General features: G+C 45.5%; 1 protein-coding gene across 1 annotated transcript; it reads left to right on the top strand.

The window, feature by feature from the left end:
- Nucleotides 1-362: 362 nt before the first annotated feature.
- Nucleotides 363-16,666, top strand: L(3)04053 (lethal (3) 04053). Its single transcript, XM_077685852.1, has 7 exons — nt 363-1,017; nt 1,339-1,535; nt 4,527-4,624; nt 5,620-5,731; nt 6,454-6,516; nt 15,870-15,979; nt 16,465-16,666. Exons 1-7 carry the CDS (start codon nt 819-821, stop codon nt 16,544-16,546), a joined length of 861 nt encoding a protein of 286 aa, XP_077541978.1. The 5' UTR covers nt 363-818; the 3' UTR covers nt 16,547-16,666.
- The last annotated feature ends 3,250 nt before the right edge of the window (nt 16,667-19,916 follow it).

Below are 19,916 nucleotides of genomic sequence, written 5' to 3' on the forward strand. Positions count from 1 at the left end.
CAAATAAATATAAAAGGTCTCTTCGATTTGGCCTGCACTTTCTGCACGAGTTCCGAATGAGTTCAGCCAGTTCAGCGCAGGCGCCGCCACTGCAGAACCGGTCCTGCACTTTTGTCGTCTGCTTCTGCACCTCCTCTCGGGGAAGTGCAGGGAAAGCCGTGAACTCATTCCGCACTCTCTGCACCGTCGGTAAATCGAAGAGAAAAGTGCAGGCGGTGCGCGCTGCGCTCGAAAATCGAAGAGGCGAGTGCTGCACTACCTGAATGAGTGCAGCGAGTGCAGCAAAATCGAAGACACCTAAAGAATAAAAATATATACACATTATAAAAGAGTAGTTATAGAGTTTTTCTAGCCTTTGGAAGCCCCGGGTTGCAGCAGACGCAGCCTTTCCACGTGACCACACCGTAGCCATAGAGTTTCATACTTGAATGCTTTGAGACTCTGCTAATATATAAATTAGTATGAAACTAGTACACTCTAATGAAACTCATCTCACGCTGTCGATTCCTCGTCGGTGGCAGTTTGTTATTTACCATGGTTATTTACTGTCCAGGGAATGTCGATTGCGCGAGGTCCTCCGCTGGCTGCTCGGTTGCGTTTCGCACAGTTTAAAATTGATTTTCAATATGTTCTAGGCTGTATTTGCAGCCGATATATTGCAATTTATGTATGTGTGTTCACACCAATCTACCCACGAAGTTATCTCGCCTTCCAAATTTTGTGTCAGTACTCCTTTAACTTGTCTCCTCAAAAGAGTAAATTTTGAATCTGCCGCTACTGCCGCTACGGCGAGATGAAATTGAGATGAAACAACTGTTATGGCAGCTTCCAGCGACGACTCGGACGTTGCAAGCACAGGCAAAGACGCGAACCCGTTTTCATTTCAGCACTTTGTAACGGCGCGTAGCACGTCAGAGCTCGGTGCGTCAAACGAGCTTGGAGATTTGATAGCTTCGGGCCGTCACACGCGCAAGACACATCGAAAATGCCTTGTCGTCGTAGACGATCAGCCGCAAGGTACGGAGCTTGCTATCTGCCTTCCTCAATCGTTTTCCCTTGAACAAATAAGCGCGCATAGAAACAGCTTTGTAGTGTCATTTAAGCACTACAGTTTTCTGGATGATCAAGACAAAGAGTTGACAACAAGCAGATGCGGACGAACAAAAAGTCAGCGCTAACTAGCCCATTTGTGGGCTTCATGTCGTTTGTAGCGATGAAGTCTGAAAATGTAGGTTGCTTCTGTAACTACCACGCACAGATATCGCTTTATGCGCACAAAACATTGCAATAAGTGGGACATTCTCCGTATTTTCCATGTGCTGGCATCGTGCTGAGTAGCACAGGCATGCATGAAAAGGCCCCAGTCGCTGGACTTGATTGCCCATCGGAACTCGCTGCCGGCCAGGCGGCTCTCCTCGAGCGACGCGAGCGAAGCCAGCTGTTCCTCGAACGCGGACGCTGTGGCTGCCGCCGAACTTGCTTGCCTGCGGCTGCCCCTCACCGCAGAGGCTGGAACACAGTGCCCTACGGACGAGGTGAGCAGAGAGCTTGCGAAAGTAATGTGGGCAGCGGGTCCAGCGCCTTGACGTGTCCCCCCCCCCCCTCCCTTTTTATAATAAATGACACAATTCAAAATGAGAGCAATATGGCCTGAAGCCGCTGTTTGTTGCGAATTTATACACTCCTTGCCCGAACTTGTCCATCTCATAGCATTCGTAACGCACATCCGATCTGGCCCCTGGTTTGCTGCTGCAGCTGGCAATGAGGTCATCTAGCTACTATTTTAAAGTGACCTTAATTATCGAACCCCAAAGCGAAGGAATGGGGGAGGGGAGTGTAAGGAAAAATGTGGCACATAGCTTAAATGACAAATTGCACTTTGTATTACTACATCTGCACCATGCATTGCAGCTTTCCTGGTCCCCGTGGTTTTTTACTGGCCAGTAACCGATACTTCTTCCTTGAATGAATTTCCCTCAGCAGTTCTTACTTTTCGCTGAGGTGTCTGTAGTACAGCTCACACGTCATGTGCAAATTCACTTTAAACAACGGCATTGTTCTGAGTGTGGTCAAATGAAGCTCCATCTTCTCTGCAGTACACACCTCCTTCATCAAGGAAAACACCCTTTCTACTGGTGTGTTTGTACCTGGCAAGCACTTGGAGTACTTGACGATTGTCGTAATAGTGTTGCAAAGCATGTTATTTGTTTTGAAGTGCTGAAGCACTTCCACCCACAGCTTGTTTAGTACATTGTAACTTCAAGAAAACAGCTCAGCCGTTGGGACTAAGCAAGAAACACAACACAGGTACTGTGTTCCTCAAACAGTTTCTTTTGGCTCTTCCATTCCTCCAGTTTTTCATTCTTGACACAGGGCTTGATACCTGTCTTCCATACTTTCAACCGAAGGCAGGACGAAACACCGTCCCACAAGCAGGCTGCCGGGACAGTGGGACCACAGCTGCAAGACTAGGACATGTCCTGCCTAAATCGTGACGTCTGGTCACTTTATACTACTTACCGCAAGTGCCTTCATTTGGGGCAGTCAGGGGCTAAAACATTAGGGACAGTGGCAGCATTGAGGACAGAAATGTGCCATACACAGCAATTGTTTTGTGGTGTCAATGTAGAAATAACTTGAAGGAAAAACGTACAATGCTAAACAGACGAGGATGAAGAAAGACACAAAGCAACATAATATGGGCATCGTTTTGTGTCTTAGTGCCATGCATTTTTTCTTTGAACCAAACTAGCTCAGGAACAAGTTTTATTAAATTGTAGGTTCAACATCAGCGGCATTACAACAGGTGTAAAGCATCAAGAACAGTTGATAACCAAATGTCCCAACCTTTTTTTCTTCCCTTGCACTAAGGTTGTTTGAATATATCCTTTGATATTTCTTTTTTTTTCATTGCTTAGATTTCTACGCACACACAAAAAAAGTGGGTTGTTACAATAGGTGCATACTGACATATGATGGGTGCGCCAGGCCTCATGCTAGGTGCTCTAAGTATATGAGAACCTCCAATTATGCTTTCATCACTCTAAATTCTTAATAGTTGCCCACATTGCAGCTAGTTTGACTTGTACATCAGCATCATTATGCTAGCTTCAATGTCATCCTCGTTGTCCCTTGTGCCAATGACTACGCCGTGGTAATTCCAACATTCGTGACTGTCCCCACGCCTTTTGTTTTCACAAGCCGGGTCCTTGCCTTGGGCAGGTATCATTCATTTCTGACCAGAAGAAAGATACCTGCTCAATAGCGGCACACCATTACAGTGGGTGAGCTTGTCTATTTGCCCCATGGACTTTTCACTGATAATACCAGCAAATAATTGTATGCCTGTTTCATCATGTACATTAGTAAGTGCGCTCACAGTGGAGGATGTGTGTTCTGTCCGGACTGTGCTCCATCTCATGCAGCCAGCTCAAACTGAGTGGCTAGTCAACGGTTTCTAAGATATTGCAAACTCGTAGCATGGGGCTTCCTCACTGCTTGCTTTCAAGCACCGTCGACTGCTACAGGTTGGGTGAAGCTGAAAGCCACATTTAACAGTCACCCAGAAATATCTCGTATTAGCAAAAGGTAGCTGCTGTGAAGGTTGTAGTCAAAGTTTGAGAAAACTTTATGGTTAAACAGTGCTTTGAGTTCGTTATTTAAGTTGAAGGTGGTGTTTTTCAGTGACTCTGATACGTTTTGAAACACATGCCTATCAAATTTTGGAGCTATATGTTGAATTTATGAAGAAATATGGCTGTTTTCTTTTACTTATGTTTTTATTCTCAAATACCTAGTGACATTTCAAGTACATGGAGGCAAAAAGCAAAAACGCCCGTGTGTACGAGATTTCGGCGCACGTTAAAGATCCCCAGGTGGTCAAAATTAATCCGGAGCCCTCCACTACGGCATGCCTCATTGCCTGCATTGCGTTGGCGTGTTAAACCCTACAATCAACCAAAAAGCTCTGCTGACCCTTTTAATTAAATCTATGGCAGACTACTGTGTTTGCTTTAGAATAAGAGCAGCATTAAAATAAAAGTGGTCCATGGGATCAGGCAAAATCGTGCTGTCCCTAAGAGATGTGTGATGTGACTGCATCTATGATAAGGCAAGATTTTTCAATTTTCAGGTAGTAAGGCACGGATTCACAGCATTTGATTTAGCACTATGTGCTGAAGGAATTCTACGGCTTTCGATGCTGTGACAGCTCCAAACATTTACAGATATCTACATTGCACGACCTGTGGTTCACATAAAGATGAAACCAGTTCAGTTTCAGCGTGCCTCTCAGGTCAAGCAACTAACACTATGATCTTGTAGATCAAATAAGTGCGCTCTCTCTCCTGCAAAATAAAAAAGCTACGCACCATACTGCAAAGTGCCCAAGAGGGCGCCCTACTTGTTAGCTGAACCGGAAAGTGCTGGCTCAGCTCTGCCTTTCATGTGGAAGCTGTGGTGTGTGGGCTGTTGGAGGTGCTGTTTGTAGTTGCTCTTTCCCTTACTGTTTCTGCATGGACATTCAGTTGATGCAGGTGTCAATCAAACGACTCGAAGAAGAGAACAAGCACTTACTGGGACAGCTTCAAGAAGCTCTGAAGGTCAACAATGACCAGTGCAGAAGGTAAAATGTGGCTGTTGTCATTTGTTCAGTGTATCGTCATATACTGTGCGACAATAAGTGAGCATCTTCAAATATTTTTCTCGAGCAAACAGTTTCTCCATTTGCATCACACTCAGTCTTTATGCAAAGGTCGCATTTTGGGGTTCATTTTTTTTAACACAAGGAAGGGTGGTGGCCTTATGTGCTTATTCGGAAAATGGAAAGAAAAAAAAAACCCTATGGGGGATATGGTGGCCTTCTTGGACCAGGCGACCGCCTTTAGGGTGCTTTGATGCCAGTGCTGCTGGACGGCGGAGACGGGCATGCATCGAGGTACCCTAACACCTTTGAACAGCAGTGGGACCTGGGGTATACAAAACAAAATACGCGATGCCAGTTCCAGGGGCACTGTGTGCTTTATTCTGGATAACTCCTGCAGACCCTGCAGAATACTACCTACCAGCCACATTCAATCATTCAAACTGGCTCATTGAGATCATGCTGACATGACGGGAATGGCAACAATGCAGCGACTGTACTGCTGAGTTCAGTAGATATGCACTACTGATGTTGGTTTCGTCATTTCAAGAATGACATGGTTGCATAAGGGGTTCATCACCAAAATTTTTTTCTGTCATCTAAGAAGGGAACCAGGTGGTAGGACAGTACTTCAGTTGTAGCTCATGCTTTATCAGTCAAAATTCCTGGGACCCCGTAGAAGTGGATAAATTGCTCCGAGTTGCTCACTTGTTCCTCAAACATAGTGATGTTGCATATATGCAGCATAAAGCAGCGTAGAGGGTCATTGCGTCCTATCGTAAACCACAAGCTTTTACAAATCTTTGGTATAAAATGCTTTGAAGTACTATATGACTTTAGTTTGATCAGATTTGATTGTTTAGTTTTCAACCAGCCCTGCTACATGTTTCAGCCCTTATTGGAACTACGAACAGGGTAGCCATTGAACTACCCCAGTTGTGGTCGCAGGCTGCGATGATGTGTTTGCTTTGCCGCAGGCTCAAACGCCTCGAGGAGGAGCTGGTTGTGCAGCAGGCCAAAGAACGCGATGAGACTGCTGCCCTGGAGAGAATGGTCCAGCAAGTGGAGGGCAGTCTCAAGGCGGCTCTGGTACGTAGGATATCGGCTAAACCACGCTGAGGGCGCTGCTATGCACAAGGTGCACGCAGGGACACAATTTTCCAAACAGTGTGAGTGCACGGCAAAGGCCAGCCAATGCTGTGCACTCTGAAGGAACAGCGCGTGCTGTCAAAACTAATGCAGTGTGCATGTGTGCAGTGTGGACATAGGCATGCAGATTTTCCAAATTCCGGCAGCTGCAGGGCAAGGCCTTTATAGCATTCCTTGAGGTGGGACACCCCATTGATTTTTCTTAGTGCATACTATGCAGAGAAACCCCATGAGCAAGCTCGTGGGAAGTTATGTTGAATTGGTTTTTGTTTGTGGAACAAGGAGGGAGGAACAGTTGTGTAGCGGAGCTGCGTATGCTTTATAATTTTTTTTTTCATGCTTTTTACAGGCCTTCAATATATCTCGTTTTCCTTAATAAAGAAGCAAACATAAGTTTAGCTGATCTGTCATTGTCTCTGAGCCTTTATATGCTTTGCAGGCAAGTTTAGTTTTACGCATATGCAGAAAAAAATCACTTTAGGGTTAATCAATGTGCTTGTGCAGGCTCACGAGTGTTGTAGGACGAAAAGTTAAGCGATTTGAGACCTGTACAGACTCAGCAGCACAGTTGTTATTCAGCATGCAGTCAGAATGGTTTAGTTCTTAAATTGTGCTAATGGCAATGCCCTGAAGGTCTAATTGCTTCTCTTTTTATGTTACAGGAGAGGGCATCTGATGCTGAGCAGTTGTCCTGCAGTCTCAAGCAAGAAGTGAAAGCTCTTCAGGTGCTTTATTTGTAATCTTTTTTCAACTGTGATGCTGTTGGCTGGATCGTTAAATTGTTTAAAAACTCTTGCTGCTAACAGAAATATGCCATTTGAGCCTTTGTTTGCTGCCATAAGAATTCTGGTTATTAGTAACATGCCCTGATTTGATTAAAAGGCAATTTGCTCAGAAATGTTTCGTGAAATCTGCTCATGGCAGGCAGCCTTGTGAACTCTTACAAAAGTTTTAAGCATTACTATATGAATGCCGTATGAAATAGTATGTTTGAATATTTGTAAGAGTATGTCAGACAGGTTAGTAACCCCCCCTCTCAAGCTTTTGAGCCATGTTTAAACATTGGTGTATTGGTGGTGTTATGCATTTGACAGGAAGAGAAGGAATTACACGAAAACAGTATCATTTGTAGTCACCTCCCATGTGCCGCAATCATGCTGGGTTGTTTGTAACTTCCAATTCAGTGGTTTCCAGTCATGCATTGGCCCCTTGCAGACTAGCAAAAGTTGTGAGCGGAAAAAGGGAAAAGGGGTACATGCTATTATCTGAGGGTCTCTTCGATTAACGGGTCAAGACTGGCACTTGTCTGAGCAGTCTGACCAGTACTGGTAAATAGAAGAGGTCCAAAGCGGTTGCTTATTGCACTCATGCTTGTGGTAAGGCTTTTGGGAATGAAGGACTGAAAACTGCTTGCAACTTCCCAGTCTGCAATTCGTGCTGCATTTAGACTGCAAAACTGCAATTAGTCATGAGTTGAAAGACACCACTTATCCTTTTTGCTTCTTCTAAGTTTTCACCATGCACGTGCTACTAGACCCTAAGCTGTGGCATTTGTTACATTCAGAGATAGTGCCTTACAGCACTGAATCATCAAGGAGGGCTGGAATGTCATGTCCAACTTTTCCCCCTTTGCACTTGGAAGAGGTGTCGGGCATCTTGATGGGGATGGAAAAAAAGCACGACTGTGTGCTTGCTGCCTCTGCTGTGGTTCCTGCTTGCCCAGCTGCTGGCTTACGGCAGACAAGGACTTCTTCAAGTCCCGTCTGAGTGGCTCTGCTTGGGAGCATTTTGGCCCCCAAACTTGCCTGCACAGCTGTCAAAAAAATATGCCAGATGTGAGATGATTACATAGCTAACTCTTGCTAACAGTTGTCAGGCTTTCAAGAAAGAATTTTTTAGCTGTTTTATCTGTGCCTCAACGATGTCAAAATACCAACATGTCCATCCATCACATTGTACTAGTTACATTCGTAATTACACCATGGCACTGTTATTGTGAAAGTATACCAACTAGCTTAATTTTCAATGCTACAACAGTTTATGCCAGTTGAAGTTACCAATAGGTGCTACTTTGTGAAGTCTTTACTGTTAAATTAAATATCGTCAAACCTTACTAACACAACTCTCCATAGTGGTTATTACTTTGGAGAAGCCTCAGAAAAAAATGCATTTTCCTTTTTCAAGCCAGGGCTGCAGTTTGAAATTGGGGTTATTATACCACATGCAAAAGGACAACAGCAAGTGTGGTTCCCTCAGCCTAAAGAAGTACTTCCCATGGCTCTGGGCCACAACATCGGCAATGTTGCTGGTCACAATTTCTCCTGCCTATGCAAAGTAACTCACCACATTCACCACATGGTGGCACTAAGGCCTCCTGCAAATCTTCACTCTATTGATTCCACTGCAACCAACAGTTTAAGTAGGGCCAGTAACACTGAATCTCATTGCCTTCAAAATGCATGCTGACCTAACTAGCCAACGATTAAGTTCATTATACCTGGATGTCCGGTCTATTGGACTGAACGTTGACTGCACAGCTTTTTATTACACATACTGTGCATGCACCTGGTGAAGTGCTCATGGAAATTGTACGGGAATTTTTTGTTACCTTTAGACTGCGTTGCCCTGATAGGATCTGTGCCTGTCTACGTTGCAACATCTTGCTTCGTGACATGTAGACTGGTGGAGGAACCTCGCTGTCAACACTACAATTCAAATAAAAAAAAAAGCACAAAAAGCATTTACGTTGGCTCTGTAATGGAATTTACACATTTTTGCCTGTGAGGTAATGTCACACACCTCATGCAATGGCAAACTTTCTCCATCACCGAAGCTGCGTTGCAGTCCAGAGCTTTGGCTGATATCTAGCACTAATGAAGATTGTCCATTAACATCTGCAGCAGTCTGTGTGATGCAAACAAAAAGCCACATTCCAGTTACAATGATTAAAGACTCCCAGCAGTCGGCTAAAAGGTGGTCATTCTTTTCAAAAGTTTAACTGACTAATAATACCAGCGGCATTTTCCCCAAATAAGGGCAGTTGCTCATAAAATGTGCCCTTGCAATGTTACTTCTGTTGTCATTTACCGGTGTCATATTCTTTGCAACAAATCAATTCTCAGACTACCTACTGGCTTTTTGTGATTTGTATATGGCAGTTATAAGTGAAGGGCATAAGCGCATGTCCAGTTTTAAAAAAAAAGAAAAGGAAAAGAAAAATTTTAATTGTGAGGGTTTTACGCGTTGAAGCTCCTGGCAGTGAGGCGCGCCATAGTACAGAGCTGCAGGTTAATTTCAAACCATTTTACGGGCAATTTGGCTTCTCATGCCCATATGATAAGCAGTTGCCGCAACCGGGATTGAGCCTGCGTCCTTGGACTCGGCAGCACAATGCCTTAGCCACTGAGACATCGAGGCGGGTATCATGCACATTTCCAAGCATAGGCGCGCACAATGTGAGAATAGCGTTCCTATCGCCTCACCAGTGAGAGGTTGGAGGGTTGCGACATTCCCAGTTCATGAACCACAGGTTCTGCAGTGGTACATGGCTCCTCTTGCTGGAGTTCAGCAGGAACACCCTGAATTACAAACAAATAGTCTACAGCGTAGGCAGACTGATTCAATGTGGGGAAATTGGAAAGAGAAAATTTTGTCTCGCTAAGTACGAAATGTAACAGTTGCAAGCAGGAGTTATTTACACACTTTGAAGTGTGTACAGAGATAGGCTGCAGCTACCACATCATCCCCATGACGCCGTAATCCCCCTCCTAATGTCACGTCGGTAAAGAACGTTAGCTGTCATACGCCATTCAACGCAACACCACACAATATGCTTGTGCAATCCCATGGTTGAATGCTACCAACCTAACCCAATTGATAACAAGGCTAGTAAGACGTCATGACTGAATGCTTCCCGAAGTAGGGGCCTATTGCAGGGCTGCAAAAGCCCTGAAATAAGGAACCATCAGAAGTAATGGTAGGGGGAAAAAAAATGAATGGATACGAGCAATCACATCTGTGCCACTATTACACAGAAGCGAAGAACCGCTATGCCATACAGTGGCGGTAAAAAGGTGTGTTTTATACCAGTTGGGCGATTAGGGAAGCGCATGGCACATATTACACATAAAGGTATGCATGCATGCAGTGCAGTTCTGAGCCAACGCATTGGTCGCAAGTACAAAAGCAGGCATTCTAAGTGAAACAAGTCACCTGCTGTCCGTGAACGACACTGCTATTTCAACCAATAAATTTCTCGTGTCAGGTGTTCTAGAGCATTGCAAAAAAAAAAAATCACCCGTGTTCATGTAGTGCATGATACGCATGGGAGTGAGCAGCGAAGTATGCGGGCTGTTGGAAGACACGCTTTCATCGTATGTTCGCCGACCATGCGTAGAGCAAAAAATACACAACCGTTGGGAAACGCAAGAATAGGGTTTTCTAGAAAATAGTACGTAGAATTCACTTGACCACAAGTACACCGTTGTCCATCGTCGTAGACAGTGAACAACTGAGGTTTGGGTGGCACACTACAGGTGGGCCACGGAGCAAGGACAAGATAGGAGGGGAAACGAGGCTTCATAGCGCTGCCACATAATCTCACAAGTGCCCGTCATAGGTTAAGCTAGCGGCATCTGCCGCTGGTGAAGAGACTGTGCGGCTGCCGCGATCAGCATTTCACTGTGCTGCAATGGTATGAATTGCGGCCGCTATCATTTCGTCCATCAGGTGCCGCTACCCTCTCCTTCGCCGTTGCAGCGACGAAGCTTTGCAGTTCGCCTTGGTTTTCATTGTGACATTATCTGGTCGCTTGCCCGTGCTTGCCACAATGAGCCGTTTCCATCCTATATATTCTTGCTCCTTGAGGTGGGCACAGCATCGCAACGGAGCCGCCGCCATTTGTATCCCAATTCTTGCAACGCTTGGGGCACTCCATCAAAAGGAGTTCCCCCGAAGTGGGCAGAGTACACTAGGCAACACGGTTTGCTCGAAAGTACGAGCGCGTCCATCCACATTTGCTTTCACTCTTGTCTGGAGCGGTGGAACGAAAGGCCTTGGCAGGAGTCGTCGTTGCTACAGCCAGGGGCTGCGCATCATAACGGGAACAACACGGAGGCTACTCTACTACAGTCACACCAGATCAACAGCGAAGGCACAAGAAACATGGATGTGCCCTAATAACTCGCGCGTTGTTGCCTACCACAAGTTGATCCCAGGCTGCTCCTCCGCCGAGAACGGAGGAGTGTCAAGCCTGGTTTGGCCTGGTGTGGAATCGCTTTACACTCTGGTATAAAACAAATATCTGCGTGTGTGTAAATTTGTGTGTGTAAATTCATACACACACAAAAGATGCTTTTTGTACCTTTCTGATGTTGTTACGCTCGCAAAAAATTGCTTAAATCAAGGGCGGACTAGTACGTCACAGATTAGTTCAAGAAATAGCTGTTGCGCTCCGATACCATCGACCCCTCAAAAAACCCCATCTCAGGGGCCCTTTAAAGGGGGTCAGCACCCGCTGATGGTACTATAGAGCACACAGGGTTCCGCACAGCACACTTCGAGTTATCTATTCCTGCAGTAATTTTGTAGATGCAATCAGTGTTAACGGAGTTGTGTCATACCAAAAGAGGACATATTAAACGCACTTCTAGACTTCTCACCTAAGCTACTCGTAGCAATGGGAAGAAGTGCCACTCTGGCTGAAGTCATTGACAGGCCCAATTGTACGTACGTCAGCGAACAACATCCGACTTAAAGCCTCATTGACAAGGGTGCCTCGATGCAAGTGCTGTCTGTCAGTTGATGGACTAAGGCTTATGCTATGGGTGTGACATCTGTTGCACACTGGGCTAACGTATGGGATAACAGAGGACCCCGCTAGCTTCCCCAGAGAAAGTGCTACCCTCCGTACACTAGCCCCAGCGGAATCCGAAGACAACAGCTCAGGTTAGGGTACTCATATGTGGTAGACAGACCCCAGCTATCCAAAGTGAGGCTTTATTGTATGGCAAATACAGGGCATATACCAAACAACGCGACTGTTGCTGACAGGGAGACAACGGCTCCGTTGGCTTGCTCTAGCCATGGAGACTCGGACTCCGATGTCTGTCATCGGAGCTGCGGGAAGGGGGGCTTCCCTTGTGACCGGTCAGGACCGGACCTCTGAATAAAGTCCCATGGAGCCAACTGGAAGTCATCGAAACGTGGGGAGTACGAACTCCCGAACCAACCAATTCCGACCAAATCACCCAGTCGACTCCCCAAAGGAACACTCGCGCGTCCTGCAGGTCAGCTCGGGGGAGAGGAGGTCTTCCCCTGGTTGGGGAGAGGGTGGCGCGAAGGAAGGCAACAAGCTGCTCCCCCTTCCCCTGCGCCCTCGCGCACACGCTCATGGTGAGCCGGTTCAGTGTGTCACATGGGGTCACGAAGAGGTCATGACTGATGTGACACGCTGGCTGCCCAAAATGGCGGCTCCCAGCTTGCCAAAACGTGCAGACGAGGCGTAGGGAAACAAAGGTCCCCACAAAACACAATCAGTTCTTTTCCTATAATTACTCCAACTGTGTGTTTGGAGCTACATACCCTTCTTCGTGAGAACCATTGGCATGAAGCAATGGGGCAGCATTGGCAGTGCGTCTGGCTCCAAAAACATTTTGCTGGCAAGTCCAATAGATTGTATGGCAATACTTATCCCATGGGAAGTGTATAAAAAAAAGATCCCGGGCCATCTCGACTAACGTGAAACCTGGTGAGGGGCGAAGCATGGAGTGTAGGAGTGTATTCTTGGCGTCTTGGAATTTTTGCCAACGGAGATGAAACCATTGGGGGTTACAGGTATACAGCTTTGCTATAAAAGTCTCTTGTCTTTGTAGCACGAAGCTCTCTAGCGCGAGGCATAGACGAGTGTCCTGGTGTTTTTTTAGTACGAGTTACAAAGCGCTCCAGTGCAAGGCGTAAACGAGTGTCCAGTTTTTTTTAGGAAACGTTACATTCTAGTGTGAGGCATAAACGAGTTTCCTGGTGTTTTAGTACCGTGACTACATTAAGACGAATGACGATTACGACAACGACAATGACGACAGGAGACGCCAACAGCCCCAGCCCCTAAGGGGCTTCGCCCCTAAAAGCTGCCCTATTGCAGGATTCGCTGCCCCTTTATGCATAAACTTGGCAATGTTGTGGAAATGTGCCAAATGATAGTGGGGATTGAAAATGCCTACTCAAAAAGGAAAGTTGTTACAAACTTTGCAGCACCCGCCGCGGTGGCTCAGTGGCTAAGGTGTTGCGCTGCTGAGCACGAGGTCGCAGGTTCGATTCCCGGCTGCGGCGGCCGCTTTTCTAATGGAGGCGAAAAGCAAAAACGCCCGTGTGTACGAGATTTCGGCGCACGTTAAAGATCCCCAGGTGGTTAAAATTAATCCGCAGCCCTCCACTACGTTACGCCTCATTGCCTGCGTTGCGTCGGCGCGTTAAACCGTACAATCAAAAATCAAAAAATCACAAACTTTGCAGTGAAACTGGGAGCTTTTCACTGTACGTAAAAAAGCTACACTTGGTGCAGGTGCCAATGACTGCGTTATTTCATTTTCTACATTCAAAACGTGCTTCAGGACCCTTATGCCAAATACCCAGATGAGCGGAATAGACGTGCAAATCATTTGACATCTTACAAACGTGATTGATTGATTGCAAACGTGATGCACAAAAAATTCGAATTTCTTTGACTCGTGTGTTTGTATCGGCATACACTTCCCTTAAATAAATACATAATTTTGTGGCATCGTCACGAGATGAAACCTTACCGAAAGGCCACACAGCCTAAAGTGGTTTGTACCTTTTTAGTATTAAAAATTAGTGTTCAGTCCTTGGACCATTAAGAGGTATTCATACAAACAGCAGTGTTTGTGCAGTCAGAAATTACGGGTAAAGGCTCTGCAGGAATGCAGACTTGGCAAGTCCTCCATCCAGTAAACGCCCATTCTGGAGCAGTGCGGTATGGTGCAGTCTCCCAGAAACAAGTGCTGCTGCATATTTTACTAAACTGCCTGCTTTGGGTATCTGTGCCTAAGAAGTCAGCTTAGCCCGGTTGCCACTGCTGATGGTACTGTAAATCTTCAACTCTATGAGGCCACTGCTCCACTGGTTTGAGAACTGCTCTTGATGCTATTTGTTTCGCCTTCATTGAAGGACCGAGCAAAATGGACTCCGCTTATTTTGGCCCCCGGCTGCTACATCTGTTTGGTTTGTTTTTAACTCTATCACTCACCTTCTATGTTGTGTTTGGTGCCTGAGGAAAAAGAGGGAAGAGCATTACCTTTATTATGACATTCCCACCTGCTAATGATACTGGCATGAGATTCCCCACTCCTACGTTGCATTTTAAAGAATCCCTGATGTCGGAGATGCACAAACAGACCACAAATAGCAAGCAGAGCTCAGTAATGCTACCAGTATTGCTGGGCTACTTGTGTCACTTGCGTTCCACTCGCACACTTGTATTAAGCATGTTTTCTGCGTGCCTGGTTCTAATTTTTTTAATAGCTTCAACTGCAAAAAAGCCATCTGTATGTTGGAGAGAACAGAAAAGGGTGTTTTCTTCTTTTTTTGGTAAAGTGAACTTTCTCAGTTGCTGTCATTGTGAAAAAAAAAAAAAAACACGTGTAGTCGTTTCATTACCGCTGTAAGCCTGGAGGAGATCAGCAGAGTGACCAAGTTGGGTGCCACACAAAGCAGACTTGTGCCCTTGACTGCCATATGCATATCCACTGGTTTAGTGTTTGCTTTCTGTCACATGTAGTGAATTGAAAATGTTTGTGAAGTTAAATTTGTCAGGCAGCAATACTGCTGAAATAAAATTAGCTTTGAAAGAAGGCATCTTCCAACGAGAAATCTCAACAACATTGGTGGCATGGATTTTGCTGTTTCAGTGTGTTGGCATTATTCACAGGTTTCGTACGGGATTCAGGGACAAGAATTCATGGATATTCAAGGGCTTTCAAGGCCCTACCAAGGAATTTTCAAGGGTGCAGGGAAGCGCGTGTACTAGCATTTCACTACTGTTTTCACACGCTAAACGTTTACTTCTTTATATCTCGAAAAATTACCTCAAGAAAAGTCGCTTTGGGACAGCTCCACCCTTTTGGCAGTGGACAAGTTTACCCCCACCCGCAGTAACACTGAGGGAGCTTTACAAAAGCCATGCCATCTTGAAATTTTTCGAGCTTTGCAAACACTCTTAATACACAGTCTCAGATAGCAGGGTACATAAATGAATACCCCCTGCCATTCTCATCCCCCAAATTTCTGTGTTCATTCTAAGGGGAGGGGATTGACGACCCTACTGGCTCAACCCACCATGACACCCGTCAAAATAAAATATTTCAGTAAAGCTTAGAAGCTAGATGCACGGTTTGCTTATCTGTGCTCATTTTTATTTCACCCTGGAGTGCCAGCACCATTCGTTTTCATTAAATGATTAACAGGATGAGGCAATGCAGAAAGCAGAATTAAAAATTGAAGGGAGACCTATGCTGATTTCTGCATCGGCCGATGCAGAGATTTTGTTCTGCATGAACCAATGTCTAAAGCCGCACGGCCTGTGCTCCCAAGCTCACTTTAAGTTGCAAATGCATTATAAAGTAGTACTACTGCACCTCCAAGCTGGCTTTAAATTGTAAAAACCCATGTTCTTTTTTTGGGGGGGGGAGACAAGCCTCGAAAACCCGGTCACGTAATCGGGTCTTTTCTTTGTTGCCCAAAGAAATCAAGGGTTTTCAAGGAGAAGAAAAAAATTCAAGGCTTTCAAGGCCCTTGAAAACTCAATTTTCAATTTCAAGGGTTTTCAAGGTTTTTAAGGACCTGTACGACCTATCAGTGAGAGAAATGAACAAATGCCCCTTTTCTGTTTTCCTACGTGCCCGCTGTTCTTACCGCGTGAGTGTGAAAGCTCATCGATATTACAGAAATGTAAGTAAGGATGAAAAGGTTTGGCAGTATTCATACGACATATAAAATTCTTGTGCAAGTGTATGGCTGTGTCCACGGGCAGAGCGCCACACTTGCTGTCTTTACATTGCAGGCCCGCTGCAAGCAGCTGGAGCAGCATCAACATGAAAACTTGTCAGAAATGACCTCTGACTTGTCGTGCAAGCTTCAGGCAGCAGCAAACTCAGCGGAAGTTTCGTTAAGGTTAGTGCAAAGTTGCCTTTATTCTGCGTTATGCTGTATAAAAGCATTTATTCAACATATGTGCATTTATTGTTGCGGACTAGCATCGCACTGAAGCTTTTGCTGCGTTCTATACTTCGCACCGTGCTTTTTGTACAGTGAATAAACTACATTGTGCGCATGCTGTGGTATTTTGCATCATACATACTTTTCGTCTAAACTCTTGTTGCGCGAGTTAATTCTAAACTTGCATATTTTGTTTTTGTTTTGCCACATTTTCCTTGCTATGAGCGTGGCTCTTCCACTTCACTTACTTTCTTTTTTCATAAGTTTAAAAGTAAGTAAGTAAAAAATTTTGTAGTGGAAAGTATGCAATGGATATATATTGTTCACATTCAAAATAAAAAAAGTTTGTGAAGAGTTCAGTTATTGTACTCTTCTATTTCCTGTTTCTCTCCCCCTCCCTTCCTCTCTCGGTTGCTCTCCTTCCCCCACCCTCCCTTCAGGTCGTTGCTGGAAGGTGTGCAGCAGCTGCGACTTTATTCCCAAGTAGTTGCGAGCTGGACCAAAGTGCAAGAAGACTCCTGATTAGTGCCTAAAACTATGGACTTCTTTGCAAATTTTGTACAGGTACATTCCACGGGCAGAGACATGTTCCCTGTGATGTCTGACAATACGTGGCAAATGAATGTAGCTGTGGCCACAACACTACTTGCCTTCGCCACAAGTGTGTCCTCCAGGGGCACTTGCTATTTCACAAAGATGGTCTGGAGAAGTGTACACTGCATTCAAAATGTCCTAGTTTTTATAATCGCTAGCAAAATGGAGAGACAGGCTAGTTTGGTGAACATCCAAGAGTGAAACTTATGCACGAATTAACAGTTTCCCTTTCTTGTCTCTGTGTCTAACTCACGTATAATTGCAACTTCATTTTTATTCCAGCATTAATACTGCTGTTGCAACTTCCTCCAGTTATTTATGAGTACAGGCCTAAAATAGCAAAGTGTTTTTTGTTGTTGCAGGGACACCAAGGTGAGAGAGGGCAACAATAATTTTTTTTACTTCATTTTTAAATATAGATTTTGTGTGAATGTTTCTGCTTCCCAATGCCACATCAGATTAAAAAAGAAAAAGATGAAGTTTTGTCATATTACAGTGGCTGATGCGGTGATCTATTGCTCGATCCGGACCAAGCAGCAGGATTCTCTGCAGTTCCAAAAAGTTTGTAAAGTTTATTTTAGAGCAGCCAAATCCACGATGTAAAATGCAGTCAGCTCAACCACAGCATTCAACAGAAATCAGCATTGGAACGGAGCTGTAGAGGTATGAAGCTGCGTTAATGCAGTCAACCATACTCGTACTTAAAATCAAACTGCTTTGAATGCAGAGGCTGTATTAGGTACAGCTACAGGGGTGGAAAAACATGTGAAATCGCTCGCACAGAAAAGGCTGTGCAAGTGATGCCACCTGCTTGCGATGCTTTGCTGTTTCCATTTCCATTGTTCCGGCTCCAGTGTACAAAAAAAAAAAATAATAATTTGACGGGATGCAAAATGACAGCACAGCAGTGGTGATGATTAGGTGACAACGTGGCCGCTTGCACAGGCACACCCTTAGGCCAACGCGCATTTAGCTAGGGGACTGGGAACACATTCTGTCAAGCCTTTTACAACTGCTCCGCATCTGCTGGGTTAGCGAGCGCTCGACCCCGCATGATGTACCACCTTGCTCTGGGCTGAGTGGACAAAGCGAGTGCACGCAGTGGGTCATGGGAATGGCGCTTATTTCTTTGCTGCTCTCCCGAACTTTCTCCACACGCTACTTTGGGCACAAGGGGGGAGTGAAAGATGGCCACTAAGGTGACCACCCATCCCGGGACTCGCAGGACTGTTCCGCATTGAAAGCTATTGCCACACGTCGCACAGGAGATACAAAAATCTTCAAAAATGCTCCATATAAAACGGAGGTCACTCGTGGGGTCAGCCAGTAGAACCCCAGTTTTGCGACTGAACGGGGAGATGCCAATGTTATGTCTTAGGGAGTGTGCATTGCCAAAACTTGGGAGAGATGCATTCGATTAGTAATGGCCCGCTGTGATGCCTGCAAGTCTAGGCAGAAGCTGAGTGAGCGAACAACTCCTGTATTATGGCCTGTGTTTTGACACTAGTTATAGGAATGCGGGGGGCGGGCTACAAATGGGGCTAATCATTGCCGTGAGGCGCATAGCTAACCGCTTGGTACCGAGAACTGAGCGTGCAGTCAGAGACCCATATTTATCGCTAGCTGCATTACCAGGGGGGAGATCCGTACTTGCTTGGATGCATGTGGTGTTGCAGCTCCTCCATATTGCAAACAAAAAAAAATTCTCTCCAGAAGTTAAGTCATTGTAGTTAAATTCTCGTTGTGCTGTGTCAATCCTTCCTCCCGCAAATCAACGTGTTCCGCATATTGCTAGTAGGAAGGTGGTCACCATAACAGCCACTCCTGCTGGCCGTTATGCTGGCTTTGCTGCAGAGTGATTTCTTGAAAGATGATGTATTTGCGACTGACAACCTCTTAACATAGTGCTGTAGCCGTGCTGTAATATGGCAAATTTGATTGGCTTAATACCACTGAGTACAAGTTGTGGGGAGAGCTTCGGCGCCCCTCACCTTGAGCTCTCTCTCCTTACCCTCCTCGCCCACCGAACTCCCACCGCCTGTGGTACCTGGGGACGTCGGCACCCGAGGGATGCTGCTAGTGGGCGTGGAGCGGCGGGTGTTGGTGTGGAAGAAGTGGGCGGAGGGTGCAGACACAGACTAGAGACTCCTGAGGGACTGGTAATGTGGGTGCCTGGGCGGTGTGGCTAAATCTAGACACGATGTGGGTAAAGAATTCTCTCACACAACCGCAGTGTGCCTCATTCCTTGGCACGCCGTAGAGAACAGGCCCACAAAGTGGAGCAGCAGCAGCTTAAAAAACGTACTGGAAATCCTCAAATTTGTGCCGCCCTGTTTGAAATGGATTGCTCTGCTCAAAAAAAAGGAGTAAATTCGATCTAAATCACAAAATTCAGCATGTGCAGCGCTCGCACAAACCTGTATTCAAAACCTCATTTTTTACTGTTGAAGGGATGGATAAAAATGCAAGTCAGAAATGATGCTGCGTTTTGTTTCGAGCAATGAAAGTGGAAATGGGACAATACGAGAAAGCACAAATCATTTGAGTAGGCATTCACAGCAACATGAAGCCTTAGGCACCCTTTCAAAGAAAAGAAACAAAGTACGCTGACCAACACAAGTGAAAAGTTCTGTGTGCAGTAAAGGGGACATTTGGGCGAGTTAGTACAGCTTCATCACTAAGCAAGTGCAAAAAAGACAGGGCAAGCAACACAAGTGAAATGTTGATCTGTGTCAGCTGTGCGAGTTGGTACAGCTTCATCACTATACAAGTGCAAAAAAGACGGGGCTGAGCAACACAAATTAAAAGTCGATCTGTGTGCACAAAGAGGGACAATTGGGCGAGTTGCTTCATATTGAATTGCGCTACGTATACAGACAAATAGGACGCTAACAGGACTGGGACGAGGCGCATCCCTGTTAGCGTCCTATTTGTCTGTGTACGTAGCGCAATTCAATATGAAGCATCACCAACTAGCCCCATTGTACGTCCTTTTGGGCGAGTTGGTAGAGCTTCATCACTAAACAAGGAAAAAAAAAAAAAGACTGCACCAATAGGTGCAGTAGAGCCTGTGTGCTTTTCCTTCCCTGCCTCCTCTCTTATCTCGTGTTTTTGTGATACAACGAAACTGTGTGAAAGAGCAAGAGGCAAGGCTTGCTCAATTGAAAATTGCAGATTACTGTTGCACCTTTGACAATTGCCCCTCTATGCTTTTGTGCATCCAGTGGAGAGGGCTTTCAGCCTTCAAGGTGGCAAGATGTTTTTGGTTGTGGTGGCAAGGTGTGATTGGTTCTGATTT

The sequence above is a fragment of the Haemaphysalis longicornis genome, unplaced genomic scaffold (genome assembly GCF_048455015.1).
Source record: "Haemaphysalis longicornis isolate Haplotype H1 unplaced genomic scaffold, Haemaphysalis longicornis Haplotype H1 scaffold_1, whole genome shotgun sequence".
NCBI lineage: Eukaryota > Metazoa > Arthropoda > Arachnida > Ixodida > Ixodidae > Haemaphysalis > Haemaphysalis longicornis.